The 17,103-nt window shown below is 41.8% G+C and overlaps 2 protein-coding genes across 2 annotated transcripts in view; one reads left to right on the forward strand and one right to left on the reverse strand.

The window, feature by feature from the left end:
• LOC128657359 (gastrula zinc finger protein XlCGF67.1-like) overlaps window positions 1-17,103 on the reverse strand; it is a 101,355-nt gene that overhangs the window by 31,438 nt on the left and 52,814 nt on the right. Inside the window, exons 3-5 of the mRNA XM_053711677.1 lie at window positions 10,359-10,466; window positions 9,882-9,986; window positions 5,074-5,154 (exon numbers count right to left, since the gene is read on the reverse strand). Of these exons, the coding sequence (XP_053567652.1) occupies window positions 5,074-5,154; window positions 9,882-9,986; window positions 10,359-10,466 (294 nt within the window). The remainder of the gene's footprint in view (window positions 1-5,073; window positions 5,155-9,881; window positions 9,987-10,358; window positions 10,467-17,103) is intronic.
• LOC128657355 (oocyte zinc finger protein XlCOF7.1-like) overlaps window positions 1-17,103 on the forward strand; it is a 190,822-nt gene that overhangs the window by 25,776 nt on the left and 147,943 nt on the right. The gene's annotated exons all lie outside the window — the stretch shown is intronic.

Below are 17,103 nucleotides of genomic sequence, written 5' to 3' on the forward strand. Positions count from 1 at the left end.
GCTTGTTGAGAAATTTTTCCTGAATCTGAAATATCTCCCTCAGACAAAACCTCCCTCCTGGCCCCTTCAGATTGGTGTGAGGGTATGTCAGAACAGTTATCATCAGCGTCCTCTTGCTCTTCAGTGTTTAAAACAGAGCAATCGCGCTTTCTCTGATAAGTAGGCATTTTGGATAAAATGTTTGCTATAGAGTTATCCATTACAGCCGTTAATTGTTGCATGGTAATAAGAATTGGCGCACTAGATGTACTAGGGGCCTCTTGTGTGGGCAAAACTGGTGTAGACACAGAAGGGGATGATGTAGTATCATGTTTACTCCCCTCATTTGAGGAATCATCTTGGGCAATATCATTATCTGTGGCATCGTTGTCCCTACTTTGTTTGGACACTATGGCACAATTATCACATAAATTTAAATGGGGAGACACCTTGGTTTTCATACATATAGAACATAGCTTATCTGATGGTACAGACATGTTAAACAGGCTTAAACTTGTCAACAAAGCACAAAAAACGTTTTAAAATAAAACCGTTACTGTCACTTTAAATTTCAAACTGAAAACACTTTATTACTGAATATGTGAAAAAGTATGAAGGAATTGTTCAAAATTCACCAAAATTTCACCACAGTGTCTTAAAGCCTTAAAAGTATTGCACACCAAATTTCAGAGCTTTAACCCTTAAATTAACGGAACCGGAGCCGTTTTTACATTTAACCCCTATACAGTCCCAGCTATATGCTTTGCTGAGACCCAACCAAGCCCAGAGGGGAATACGATACCAAATGACGCCTTCTATAAGCTTTTTCAGTGATTCTTAGCTCCTCACACATGCGTCTGCATGCCTTGCTCTCCAAAAACAACTGCGCATTAGTGGCGCGAAAATGAGGCTCTGTCTATAACTAGAAAAGGCCCCCATCTGAAAAAGGTGTCCAACACAGTGCCTGCCGTTTTTCTAAACAATCCCCAAGATTATAATAACCATTAAGAGTTAGAATCTGCAAAATATGCTTAGCAAAGCAATCGTTTTAGCCCAGAAAAATGTCTACCAGTTTTTTAAGCCCTTATGAAGCCCTTTATTCTTTTACTTAACTAAGAAAATGGCTTACCGGTCCCCATAAGGGGAAATGACAGCCTTCCAGCATTACATAGTCTTGTTAGAAATATGGCCAGTCATACCTTAAGCAGAAAAGTCTGCCAACTGTTTCCCCCAACTGAAGTTACTTCATCTCAACAGTCCTGTGTGGAAACAGCAATCTATTTTAGTAACGTCTGCTAAAATCATCTTCCTCTTACAAACAGAAATCTTCTTCTTTTTTCTGTTTCAGAGTAAATAGTACATACCAGCACTATTTTAAAATAACAAACACTTGATTGAAGAATAAAAACTACATTTAAACACCAAAAAACTCTTAACCATCTCCGTGGAGATGTTGCCTGTGCAACGGCAAAGAGAATGACTGGGGTAGGCGGAGCCTAGGAGGGATCATGTGACCAGCTTTGCTGGGACTCTTTGCCATTTCCTGTTGGGGAAGAGAATATCCCACAAGTAAGGATGACGCCGTGGACCGGACACACCTATGTTGGAGAAATAGACGTTTTTTAACAGTCACAAAGAACTGCCACAGCAAGCTGTGGTCCTACCTTCCCCAATACACGACTTTGGAAAGCCTTTGAGCCCTTTAGAGATGTCCTATAGCATACAGGGGACTCCTGAGGGAAGCTGGATGTCACAGTTTGTAATTTTAACTGCACCAACTGTAACTTTTATACTATAACAGTGGAAAGCCTCATTAAACTGTTTCGAGTCAAAATTTAAGCCAGCCATGTGGAAAAAACTAGGCCCCAATAAAGTTTTATCACCAAAGCATATATAAAAACGATTAAACATGCCAGCAAACATTTTATATTGCAATATCATAAGGGTATTACCCCTGGGAGTAAGCATGATACCAGTCGTTATTAAATCACTGTATTCAGGCTTAACTTACATTAATCCGGTATCAGCAGCATTTTCTAGTGTTTTCCATCTCTAGAAAAAATTATAACTGCACATACCTGATAGCAGAATAAACTGCACGCCATTCTCTCGCTGAAGTTACCTCATCTGTGTAATTCCCTCAGACATATGTGAGAACAGCAATGGATCTTAGTTACAACCTGCTAAGATCATAGAAACCTCAGGCAGATTCTTCTTCTATTTACTGCCTGAGATAAAATAGCACAACTCCGGTACTATTTAAAAATAACAAACTTTTGATTGAAGAAAATAAACTAGCTATATTTAACCACTCTCTCCTACAACAACCTAGCTTGTTGAGAGTTGCAAGAGAATGACTGGCTATGACAGTTAGGGGAGGAGCTATATTACAGCTCTGCTGTTGGGTGTCCTCTTGCAACTTCCTTTTGGGAATGAGAATATCCCACAAGTAATAGATGATCCGTGGACTGGATACACCTTACAAGAGAAATAGCAGAAGAGGGAAGGGCGCACAGACAAAAGGATCCTGGTGTAGTATGTTAAGAGTCCACAGGCATAAATCAAAACATAAGACAAATTTGCACTGACGTGTAGCAACCTCAACACTATGAGGTATGATAAAAGCAGGGAGGCTTCTCACAGCCAGTCAGATCCTCTTTGTCCAGTTCCCTTTTGTCTCTCCAAACAGAAGAAGAACCGTTAGCGGGAGCTCAACAGATAGCTGTCCCACCCTATAAAGCCCTTGTGCTGAAAAAGCACAGGGCACTGAGGGGTTAAACAACTGGACTACTAGAGGAGTTAGAAAGATACACTCTTTATTATTTCAGATGAACTGAGCCATAAAAACTGTCACACTGTAGTGGAGACTGCATGCAGCAGCATACAAACTGTATAAAAAATATATATTATTTACATGCACACACCGTAGTGTGTATAATACACTTCGTGCCGTAGCACTGTTAAAACACTGAATTTGAGTCGGGGGCGTGGCCTGATGCGTTTCGCGATGCTATTGGTCGCTTCTTCAGAGGTAGGCAACGCCCCCTACTGCTCTTAATTTATGCATCCTGGCTCACAGAATAAAAACGCGCATACACCATCTTTCTCGTGGGCATAGCTGCTCCCCATAGACAATCTTAATATGGTTTTTCAGCCGTTTTAAGGGCAGGGTCTGTATATATATATATATATATATATATATATATATATATATATATATATATATATATATATATATATATATTTTAGGGTTGCATGAGTACTTGTACTCGTGCAAATGCACCGATACTTAAACCGATACCTCCACTTCCTACCCATATGCTACCTTGTGGCGTTTTTTCAAACTTCATGTTCCCATTTCATTTTAAACTGGAGTGGAGACTAAACTAAAAATTGTTTACTACTGTTCTACCAATACAAATTGCTGTTATTTGTATTATTGTAGTAGAGATCACTGTACCTCGTTCAGACAAACCACTGAAGTACTGGGCAGTTAATAAACAGATTTCCAGCTCTGGCTAAAATGGCCCCAAAATATCTTTCTGCCCCATGCAGTAGTGCTGAAAGTGAGACTGTTCAACTTAGATACAACCTCCATACAAATGTCAGATTTCAATTATTGGATCGCGTCTGGAGTGCGTCCCTACAACCCTAGGAACGCCCTCCAGACCGCGATCAAATCCTGAAAGCACAGAAGACTTCAGGACAGCCGTTAGCTATGACGTTCTATTCTGTCATAACGGCTTTAAAGCCCAGTGTAATTATGATGGAATGGAACGGCATAACGGCATTAAAAGGTTAAATTTAATATTTTATTGTAATATTTTTTATTTATAAACATGTTCAGTAAACTTTTGACAAATAAAACTGTTTTATTATTTCATAATGTCTTTTGAATTACAGTCCTTTGTAAACTGTCGCATGGCATAAAAAAAAAGTATCGGTAATTGGTATCGGCGAGTATTTGAAAACAAGTATCGGTACTTGTACTCGGTCATAAAAAAATGGTATCGGTGCAACTATATATATATATATATATATATATATATATATATATATATATATATATATATATATATATATATATATATAAAAATATATATATATATATATATATACCATCAAAGAAAGAACTTGCACTCACTGGACTTTTCAACAAAACTTTACTTGGCAAAAATAGTGACGTTTCGGGGACAGTGTATGCCCTTCCTCAGACTGTGTATCCCCTTCCTCACACTGTCCCCGAAACGTCACTATTTTTGCCAAGTAAAGTTTTGTTGAAAAGTCCAGTGAGTGCAAGTTCTTTCTTTGATGGTATACTTAATTCTACTAGCACCCTGGCAGCTGCAATTGAGTGAGAGTGCACATCTTTGCTAACGTATATATATATATATATATATATATATATATATATATATATATATATATATATATATATATAAATAAAAGGTTTTTCACTCTTATCTAAAATGATCTATGTGTATATTATTAGAATAAAGGGAATTATTATTTCAGATTATTTAAAGGTAGGTAAGCACTACACTAATGCAGCAGGACGTATGTTGTACATGGAGATGTATTAGCATCAGAAAAATGTGAGGTTTTTCTGACACTTTATAGATCACAAGTGAGGCCAAACCGTGTATACTCTGTACAGATTTGGAGACACAATTTATAGTAGCAGTTACATTATACTGTACATTTTTTAACACTTATTATACACACTCAGCTGTGACCCAAGAATGTCTAAAACATGACATGGTTTGTAATTCATAATTTACACAAAAAAGGGTTAGTTATAATAATATTTATTGCCCGTGAGGGAGAATATAACACAATGATATGCCAAAAGATGTCAAATATTTTATGGATTTAATTAAGGTTAGTCAAAAGAATTTTTGTTTCTTTAATAAAAGTAAACAAAATATCAGTAGTAAGCCATGTTCATTCTTTTGCACTAACAGGTGAGTTTACATCCGTTTTATTAGGAGCAGATAATGCTCTAAAAAGTCTCCCTCCCCCTAATAAAACCTCTTTGTACCTAGTGGGGCAGATGATTTGCATCCCTCAGACACATAACACACTCACACTCACCTGTACTGATATTGTCACAGATTTCCTGCTTCACAGCTTCCTGCTGACTCTTTACATACAGATCATTTGTCTTAATATCACCTGCATAGATCATGTAAATATGGTCACATTTTAGCCGTTTATAGCAATGCACAAATTGTAATGTCTGAATGTCACACACATACACTCACCTGTGTCCTGCATCCCTCAGACACACTCACCTGTGTCCTGCATCCCTCAGACACACTCACCTGTGTCCTGCATCCCTCAGACACACTCACCTGTGTCCTGCATCCCTCAGACACACTCACCTGTGTCCTGCATCCCTCAGACACACTCACCTGTGTCCTGTATCCCTCAGACACACTCAACTGTGTCCTGCATCCCTCAGACACACTCAACTGTGTCCTGCATCCCTCAGACACACTCAACTGTGTCCTGCATCCCTCAGACACACTCACCTGTGGCCTGCATCCCTCAGACACACTCACCTGTGGCCTGCATCCCTCAGACACACTCACCTGTGGCCTGCATCCCTCAGACACACTCACCTGTGGCCTGCATCCCTCAGACACACTCACCTGTGGCCTGCATCCCTCAGACACACTCACCTGTGGCCTGCATCCCTCAGACACACTGACCTGTGGCCTGCATCCCTCAGACACACTGACCTGTGGCCTGCATCCCTCAGACACACTGACCTGTGGCCTGCATCCCTCAGACACACTGACCTGTGGCCTGCATCCCTCAGACACACTGACCTGTGGCCTGCATCCCTCAGACACACTCACCTGTGGCCTGCATCCCTCAGACACACTCACCTGTGTCCTGCATCCCTCAGACACATCAAAATCACATACTCACCTGTGTCCTGCATCCCTCAGACACACTCACCTGTGGCCTGCATCCCTCAGACACACTCACCTGTGGCCTGCATCCCTCAGACACACTCACCTGTGTCGTGCATCCCTCAGACACACTCACCTGTGTCGTGCATCCCTCAGACACACTCACCTGTGTCGTGCATCCCTCAGACACACTCACCTGTGTCGTGCATCCCTCAGACACACTCACCTGTGTCGTGCATCCCTCAGACACACTCACCTGTGTCGTGCATCCCTCAGACACACTCACCTGTTTCGTGCATCCCTCAGACACACTCACCTGTGTCGTGCATCCCTCAGACACACTCACCTGTGTCGTGCATCCCTCAGACACACTCACCTGTGTCGTGCATCCCTCAGACACACTCACCTGTGTCGTGCATCCCTCAGACACACTGACCTGTGGCCTGCATCCCTCAGACACACTGACCTGTGGCCTGCATCCCTCAGACACACTGACCTGTGGCCTGCATCCCTCAGACACACTGACCTGTGGCCTGCATCCCTCAGACACACTGACCTGTGGCCTGCATCCCTCAGACACACTGACCTGTGGCCTGCATCCCTCAGACACACTGACCTGTGGCCTGCATCCCTCAGACACACTGACCTGTGGCCTGCATCCCTCAGACACACTGACCTGTGGCCTGCATCCCTCAGACACACTGACCTGTGGCCTGCATCCCTCAGACACACTGACCTGTGGCCTGCATCCCTCAGACACACTCACCTGTGTCGTGCATCCCTCAGACACACTCACCTGTGTCGTGCATCCCTCAGACACACTCACCTGTGTCGTGCATCCCTCAGACACACTCACCTGTGTCGTGCATCCCTCAGACACACTCACCTGTGTCGTGCATCCCTCAGACACACTGACCTGTGGCCTGCATCCCTCAGACACACTGACCTGTGGCCTGCATCCCTCAGACACACTGACCTGTGGCCTGCATCCCTCAGACACACTGACCTGTGGCCTGCATCCCTCAGACACACTGACCTGTGGCCTGCATCCCTCAGACACACTGACCTGTGGCCTGCATCCCTCAGACACACTGACCTGTGGCCTGCATCCCTCAGACACACTGACCTGTGGCCTGCATCCCTCAGACACACTGACCTGTGGCCTGCATCCCTCAGACACACTGACCTGTGGCCTGCATCCCTCAGACACACTGACCTGTGGCCTGCATCCCTCAGACACACTCACCTGTGTCGTGCATCCCTCAGACACACTCACCTGTGTCGTGCATCCCTCAGACACACTCACCTGTGTCGTGCATCCCTCAGACACACTCACCTGTGTCGTGCATCCCTCAGACACACTCACCTGTGTCGTGCATCCCTCAGACACACTCACCTGTGTCGTGCATCCCTCAGACACACTCACCTGTGTCGTGCATCCCTCAGACACACTCACCTGTGTCGTGCATCCCTCAGACACACTCACCTGTGTCGTGCATCCCTCAGACACACTCACCTGTGGCCTGCATCCCTCAGACACACTGACCTGTGGCCTGCATCCCTCAGACACACTGACCTGTGGCCTGCATCCCTCAGACACACTGACCTGTGGCCTGCATCCCTCAGACACACTCACCTGTGTCGTGCATCCCTCAGACACACTCACCTGTGTCGTGCATCCCTCAGACACACTCACCTGTGTCGTGCATCCCTCAGACACACTCACCTGTGTCGTGCATCCCTCAGACACACTCACCTGTGTCGTGCATCCCTCAGACACACTCACCTGTGTCGTGCATCCCTCAGACACACTCACCTGTGTCGTGCATCCCTCAGACACACTCACCTGTGTCGTGCATCCCTCAGACACACTCACCTGTGTCGTGCATCCCTCAGACACACTCACCTGTGGCCTGCATCCCTCAGACACACTCACCTGTGGCCTGCATCCCTCAGACACACTCACCTGTGTCGTGCATCCCTCAGACACACTCACCTGTGTCGTGCATCCCTCAGACACACTGACCTGTGTCGTGCATCCCTCAGACACACTCACCTGTGTCGTGCATCCCTCAGACACACTGACCTGTGGCCTGCATCCCTCAGACACACTGACCTGTGGCCTGCATCCCTCAGACACACTCACCTGTGTCGTGCATCCCTCAGACACACTCACCTGTGTCGTGCATCCCTCAGACACACTCACCTGTGTCGTGCATCCCTCAGACACACTCACCTGTGTCGTGCATCCCTCAGACACACTCACCTGTGTCGTGTATCCCTCAGACACACTCACCTGTGTCGTGCATCCCTCAGACACACTCACCTGTGTCGTGCATCCCTCAGACACACTCACCTGTGTCGTGCATCCCTCAGACACACTCACCTGTGTCGTGCATCCCTCAGACACACTCACCTGTGTCGTGCATCCCTCAGACACACTCACCTGTGTCCTGCATCCCTCAGACACACTCACCTGTGTCCTGCATCCCTCAGACACACTCACCTGTGGCCTGCATCCCTCAGACACACTCACCTGTGGCCTGCATCCCTCAGACACACTCACCTGTGGCCTGCATCCCTCAGACACATCAAAATCACATACTCACTTGTGGCCTGTATCCCTCAGACACACCACACACATGCACTCTCCTATGCCCTAGGTCCCTCAGACACGTCATATCCGTATACTCACTGTTGACCTACGTCCTTCAAATATGTTAAACATGTATAATCACCTGTGTCCTGTGTCCCTGACATGTGACACACGTACACTCACCCTGGCGCCTCAAACATCTAACATACATAGTGATAAAAATACAAAAAAAAGTTGGTAAAGTTGGCAACAGCTGTAAAGTCACATGTCAAGATATTTGCTAAATGTTTACTTGACTTACACTATCTGCCGTGTAAGCATCTGAGAAAATATAACTGTTATTTACAAGATACAAAATGTAACCATCACAGAATATTCCCTTTACTTAAAGGGACAGTCAACACCAACATTGTTATTGTTTAAAATGATAGATAACTCCTTTACTACCCATTCCCCAGCTTTGCACAACCAACATTGTTATATTATTATACTTTAACATTTAAACCTCTAAATGTCTGCCTGTTTCTAAGCCACTACAGACAGCCTCCTAATCACATGCTTTTTTATTTGCTTTTCACAACAGGAGACTGCTACTTCATGTGGGCCTTATAGATAACATTGTGCTCACGCCCATGAAGTTGAGCACAACACAGCACTAATTGGCTAAAATGCAAGTCAATAGATAATAAAAAAAGTCATGTGATCAGGGGGCTGTCAGAAGAGGCTTAGATACAAGGTAATCACAGAGGTAAAAAATATATTAATATAACTGTGTTTGTTATGTTAAACTGGGGAATGGGTAATAAAGGGATTATCTATCTTTTTAAACAATAAACATTTTGGAGTAGACTGTCCCTTTAATATGCACTAATCATCTGTAGCCGTATTTATAGGAATTTCATCCTCCTCAGTCTTCACCTGATCACACACATACGGTTCTCCACTGTGCTCAACCACTGAGCCATCTGAAGGTGTCACATCCATACGGCCTGAACAGTGAGCATACACGTGTATGTGTACGTTTTTTGTAGTGCTTGTGGGGTGCATCAATATCTCTCTCATTAGATATAAAATTGTGTGATTACCCAGAAATTACTACTGGCACATTAGATAATTATTTAGCAAATTATCACACTTACCTGTGAGCCAAGACTATCAAACACAACAAAAGTACACACTCACCTATGACCCAAGAATCTCAAATACAATATACATGCACATTGTAACCTGCCTCCCTCAGACTAAACAAACATGCACACTCACCTGTAACCTATATCCCTCTGACACATTTCACATGCACACTCACCTATAATTTGCATCCCTGAGACAAACCACATATCACCTGTAACCCTTGTCCCTCAGACACAGCACACATGCCCGCTCACCCAAGGTGATACTGTCACTGGTTTCCTCATCCAGGGCTTCCAGTTGACTCCTCACACACAGATCTTCAGTTATCTCAACTTTCACTATATCAGCCTTTTCTTCATCTGTACAAATAAAGCAGATTCTGTTTTTATATCACATGGTCTATTTTTTCTAACTTAACCATAAAACAGTTTGTGTATTTCCCAGAGAATAGCCCAAAATATTGTGGTACTTTTTATTTTTAGCTTAACGCCTTTATTCTGGGTTATGCTGCACTATATTCCAGTATAAAAATACAACATGAACTATACAAGGGTTAAACTCATTGTGTTATCTGCGGTTATAAACCAGACAGTAAACTACAAGGGAGAGCAGTAAGTAACTGTGTGCACAGCCCCGGCAGACTCTCACCTATTACTACTCACCGGCAGGGAGGGAGAGCAGTAAGTAACTGTGTGCACAGCCCCGGCAAACTCTCACGTATTACTACTCACCAGCAGGGAGGGACCAATGCATTTCAGTCTGATGACTATTCATGTCATCTGTCTCATCCTCTTTCTTCACATTTAATAGCCCAGTGCCCGGGTTTTCCTCTAGACGCCCTGTAATTACAGCAGGAAGTTACCTGATAGTACACGGTACAGGGTGTAACAAACTTACATAACAGAAGTTTAAACCAATGAAAATGTGCATTTGTGTGCAGTCACCAATCAGCAATAAGCTCCCAGAAATGCCTTGCTGCTCCTGAGCCTACCTAGGTATGCTTTTCAATTAATAATACCAAGACAATGAAGCTAATTAGATAATAGAAGTAAGTTGCAAAGCTGTTTAAAATCACATATTAAATATTTTAGGTTTCATATCCATTTAAGACGAATAATCTAGATAATTGTGTCACATTTGTATTATTTGTACTTTTTATTATTTTATTTTTTTAAATATCTGAATGTGTTCTCAGTTTAGTCTCTCAATTTTTTTTTTTTTAAATGGGCTTTATTGAAGAAATTCGACAATACAGATGTTTATAATGCAGGCAACCATAAAAAGAAAAAACAATACCATGCAGCATTGTCCTTAATATGCTTACATTGTGAGATCATAATAGAGCTTATAATAAGAGCTTCGGTTGGTCTCCTGATCTCGTGATCAAATAAGCCCAAGAGTTTTTTTTTGTTTTTTAACGTTTTGAACAATAACTTTAGTTACTAACACCTAGATTTAGAGTTCTGCGTTAGCCGTCAAAAGCAGCGTTAAGGGGTCCCAATGCTGCTTTTGGCCGCCCGCTGGTATTTAGAGTCAGGCAGGAAAGGGTCTAACGCTCACTTCCTAACCTATCTTTTCAATGGGATCTGCCTAACGCCGGTATTTGGAGTCTTGGGAGAAGTGAGCGGTAGACCCTCTACCGACAAGACTCCTACCGCCAAAAAAAGTCAGTAGTTAAGAGCTTTATGGGCGAACGCCAGAATATAAAGCTCCTAACTACTGTGCTACAAAGTACTCTAACACCCATAAACTACCTATGTACTCCTAAACCTAGGCCCCCCCACATCGCCGGCACTATAATAAAAATTTTTAACCCCTAATCTGCCGACCGGACATCGCCGCCACCTACATTATACCTATAAACCCCTAATCTGCTGCCCCTAACATCACCGACCCCTATATTATATTTATTAACCCCTAATCTGCCCCCCCCAATGTCGCCGCTACCTTACCTACACTTATTAACCCCTAATCTGCCGACCGGACACCGTCGCCACCTACATTATACCTATAAACCCATAATCTGCTGCCCCTAACATCGCCGACCCCTATATTATATTTATTAACCCCTAATCTGTCCCCCCCAACGTCAACGCTACCTTACCTACACTTATTAACCCCTAATCTGCCGACCGGACCTCGCCGCCACTATAATAAATGTATTAACCCCTAAACCGCCGCACTCCCGCCTCGCAAACACTATAATAAATGTTATTAACCCCTAATCTGCCCTCCCTAACATCGCCGCCACCTACCTACAATTATTAACCCCTAATCTCCCGCCCGCACCGTCACCGCTACTATAATAAAGTTATTAACCCCTAAACCTAACTCTAACCCTAACACCCCCCTAACATAAATATAATTTAAATGAAACGAAATAATATTCCTAAAATTAACTAAAAATAATCCTATTTAAAACTAAATACTTACCTAGAAAATAAACCCTAATATAGCTACAATATAATTAATAATTACATTGTAGCTATTTTAGGATTTATATTTATTTTACAGGCAACTTTGTATTTATTTTAACTAGGTACAATAGCTATTAAATAGTTAATAACTATTTAATAGCTACCTAGTTAAAATAAGTACAAAATTACCTGCAAAATAAATCCTAACCTAAGTTACAAATACACCTAACACTACACTATCATTAATTAAATAAATTACCTACAATTAGCTAAATTAAAATACAATAAAATAAACTATTCTATAATACAAAAAACAAACACTAAATTACAAAAAATAAAAAAGAATTACAAGAAGTTTAAACTAATTACACCTAATCTAAGCCCCCTAATAAAATAAAAAATCCCCCCAAAATAAAAAAATGCCCTACCCTATTCTAAACTACCAAAGTAATCAGCTCTATTACCAGCCCTTAAAAGGGTTTATTGCGGGGGCATTGCCCCAAAGTAATCAGCTCTTTTACCTGAAAATAAAAATACAATACCCCCACCAACATTACAACCCACCACCCACATACCCCTACTCTAACCCACCTAACCCCCTGAAGATCATCCTACCTTGAGTCGTCTTCACCCAGCCGAGCCGAATTCTTCATGCAAGGTGCGCAGAGGAGGTCCTTCATCCGTTAGAATTTTTTTATTTTGGGGGGATTTTTTATTTTATTGTATTTTAATTTAGCTAATTGTAGGTCATTTTTTAATTAATTTATTGATAGTGTAGTGTTAGGTGTATTTGTAACTTAGGTTAGGATTTATTTTACAGGTAATTTTGTAAATATTTTAACTAGGTAGCTATTAAATAGTTATTAAATATTTAATAGCTATTGTACCTAGTTAAAATAAATACAAAGTTGCCTGTAAAATAAATATAAATCCTAAAATAGCTACAATGTAACTATTAGTTATATTGTAGCTATATTAGGGTTTATTTGATAGGTAAGTATTTAGTTTTAAATAGGATTAATTTAGTTAATTTTAGGACTATTATTTCGTTTCATTTAAATTATAATTATGTTAGGGGGGTGTTAGGGTTAGAGTTAGGTTTAGGGGTTAATAACTTTATTATAGTAGCAGCGACGGTGCGGGCGGGAGATTAGGGGTTAATAATTGTAGGTAGGTGGCGGCGATGTTAGGGAGGGCAGATTAGGGGTTAATAAGTATAATATAGGTGTCGGCGATGTTAGGGGCAGCAGATTAGGGGTTCATAGGGATAATGTAGGTTGCGGCAGTGTCCAGAGCGGCAGATTAGGGGTTAATAGTATAATGTAGGTGTCAGCGATAGCGGGGGCGGCAGATTAGGGGTTAATAAGTGTAACGTTAGGGGTGTTTAGACTCGGGGTTCATGTTAGGTGCAGACTTAGAGAGTGTTTCCCCATAGGAAACAATGGGACTGCGTTAGGAGCTGAACGCTGCTTTTTTGCAGGTGTTAGGTTTTTTTTCAGCCCAAACTGTCCCATTGTTTACTATGGGGATATCGTGCACAAGCTCACCGCTACCGTAAGCAACGCTGGTATTGAGGGTTGATGTGGAGCTAAATTAGGCTCAACGCCCCCTTTTCTGAGCCTAACGCAGCCCCTCAGACAACTCTAAATACCAGCGTTGTCTTAAGGGTGTGCTGGGGAAAAAAAGCAATGTTAGCTACGCGGGTCTTTACCAACAAAACTCTAAATCTAGCAGTTAATGTCCTCAATTTAACATTAAACATGGACCATATAAAATACTATACAACATTTACCCTGGTCTTAAAGTATGTATATCCATTGTGGGGTATTAATAGTAGATAAGATACAAATTACAATGTCAACAATCCTGTATATTAGAGCTCTTCTTTCCCAATGGTATCAGCGGTGTCAAATAAGCAATGCTAATTATAAGGCTATGGATTGACTTAATATGTTCAGTCCTAAAGTATATTTAGCGACCAGTAATTGTAGACACAAGGACAGTGAAATCTCATTACAGATAAAGAGCATGAGCCCCCTAATCATTTATAAGCTATATATGTAGGTTATATATATTTAGTTGGCCCAGTACATTAGAAATTACACCAAGGCAAGAAACAACCAATATTTAATTAAATCTTCTCTGGACATATGATATACAAAGCCTACGTTTATATCACTAAAACATAATGAGATATTAACACTGAATTACAATGGAATAGCTCTTTGATTATAAGATATTACATCTTTGTTTAGAGACACTTACTCAACTCTACTATGATATAAACATACCCACTGATTCTATCCACAATAATATTCAATAACATGTTGTACTTAAACCCACAAACTTCTCATAACATGTCCAATAATTGAGTGGTTGTAGCTGCATAGTCAGGTTTACAATATTCCAGCAGTATATGTTCCATACAAGTTGATAAGTGTTAAGTGATAAGTGTTAGAGCATATAAAGTGTCTATCCTATTCCCATCTTCCAAACACTAATTCATCTCTGCAATTCAGAATGTCTTACCGCCATGGATCTAAGGATGAAGGAGGGACACTGCAAGAGCAGCAAGGCAATTTCTAATTTCCCTACAGAGGCTACCGCAGTAGTTAGATATTTTCCAGTAGTTGAATACAGATGAGCCACGGCACCAGTATGAGCTTCAGGTTGTTTCAACGATAATTGCCGTAAGTGGATATCCTTGACTGCATAGCTGATGGATGATGTTGCGCGTTTTATCATGTCCCGGTTTAGACCAGACAGAGCCAAATGCGGATGAGCTGTATCGCCATCTTTAGGGGACTGTATGCCTTCTCCATCTGCGGTCAAAGGCGGTTTCAATATCCTGTCAGGGCCAATCACCAAAGTCTGTCCAGGGGTGCCGTTGACTCTCTTTTTGCTAGTGTATGCCTCAGAGTTGTTGATAAGGTTGGGTAAGCCTTTAGAAATTGTTGTTGCTAACAGCGATGTCGACTTACTGGTGCAATTGGTCATGTTGGATTGTGAGGGGTGGCTTGCTGCATCTTCCTGGCAGTGCAGCGTATACGCATTCTTAGTTTTTGCAGGTATGACACTGTCCATATATTAGAGGAGCTCTTGTTCTGATGGCGTTTTATCGATTAGAGCCTGGAACAAAGCCTCAATCTTGGCAAGATAGCGATCAAACTTGTCTGATATGTTGTCGCTCCACGTGGTTGTGATTATTCTCGCCATTGCTAATAGCGGTGTAGATCTTTAGACTGATAGTTGTTGCGAGGTCTGTATGGAGGTGAGGACCTGTTTAGAAAGATAAATTCAGTAAGGCAGGTATCTTCTGCCAGCACTGGTAACCCGGTGTATCCGTGGGGGGTCGCCACCTATGTTTAGGCTGCTGCCTTAGGTCTTATGTTGCCGATTTGTAGCCCTGAAGTCATATAAACAGCATGTAAGAGCAAGAATAAAAATAGCCACCAACTGCTGCAGAGCTATTATTTGAAGAGTAGGTTAGTTGATTTTGCTGTTATATCCCTGTAATCAGCGGATTAGAGAGGATCCTATGCAGAGCTCAAAGAAAGTGCGTCCATTCCGGTACGCTGTTCGGACAAGCCCCCCTTTTTATTATTTTTTTATGCGTGTAATCAACCTCAAAAGGGACAGTAAACACCTTGAGATGTTTACATAAAATGTTTAACTAAAGGAACAGTAAACAACAAAAATGTTATTGTCTAAAAAGATAGATAATACAGGAACAGTAAACAACAAAAATGTTATTGTCTAAAAAGATAGATAATACCATTATTTACCATTCCCCAGTTTTGCATAACCAACACTGTTATATTAATATACTTTTTACCTTTTATCTAAGCTTCTGCAAACAGCCTTATCTCAGTTCTTTTGACAGACTTTCAGTTTAGCCAATCAGTGCTGACTCTTTAATAACTCCACAGGTGTGAGCACACAGTTGTCTATATGGCACACATGAACTAAAGCCATCTAGCTGTGAAAAACTGTCATTCAGATAAGAGGCGGCCTTCAAAGGCTTAGAAATAAGTATATGAGCCTACCTAGGTTATTTTTAAACTAAGAATACCAAGAAAATAAAGCAAATTTGATAATAAAAAGTAAATTGGAAAGTTGTTTAAAATCACATTTCCTATCTGAATCTAATTTGGACTTTACTGTCCTTTTAAGTGTAATAAAAAACCTTTGTAATACATTTTTATTGTTCATTTTGCCCATTTTTAATGTAACTTAGCTGTGAAAATTTAAATGCACCTGCTGACTTCTCAAGGCTATAACCCTGCTACATATCTATACCTAATTGTATACAGGTGAAACTCGAAAAATTAGAATATCGTGCAAAAGTTAATTTATTTCACTAAAGCAACTTAAAAGGTGAAACTAATATATGAGATAGACTCATTACATGCAAAGCAAGACAGTTCAAGCCGTGATTTGTCATAATTGTGATGATTATGGCTTACAGCTCATGAAAATCCCAAATCCACGATCTCAGAAAATTAGAATATTACATGCAATCAATAAAACAAGGATTGTACATAGAACAATATCGGACCTCTGAAAAGTATAAGCATGCATACTGTATGTACTCAGTACTTGGTTTGGGCCCCTTTTGCAGCAATTACTGCCTCAATGCAGCGTGGCATGGAAGCTATCAGCCTGTGGCACTGCTGAGGTGTTATGGAAGACCAGGATGCTTCAATAGCGGCCTTCAGCTATTCAGCATTGTTCAGTCTCATGTCTCATCTTTCTCTTGGCAATGCCCCATAGATTCTCTATGGGGTTCAGGTCAGGCGAGTTTGCTGGCCAATCAAGCACAGTAATCCCACAGTCATTGAACCAGATTTTGGTGCTTTTGGCAGTGTGGGCAGGTGCCAAGTCCTTCTGGAAAATGAAGTCAGCATCCCCATAGAGCTTGTCTGTGGAAGGAAGCATGAAGTGCTCCAAAATCTCCTGGTAGACGGCTGCGCTGACCCTGGACTTAATGAAGCACAGTGGACCAACACCAGCAGATGACATGGCTCCCCAAATCAACACAGACTGTGGAAACTTCACA

This window comes from Bombina bombina, chromosome 4 (assembly GCF_027579735.1).
Source record: "Bombina bombina isolate aBomBom1 chromosome 4, aBomBom1.pri, whole genome shotgun sequence".
Taxonomy (NCBI): domain Eukaryota; kingdom Metazoa; phylum Chordata; class Amphibia; order Anura; family Bombinatoridae; genus Bombina; species Bombina bombina.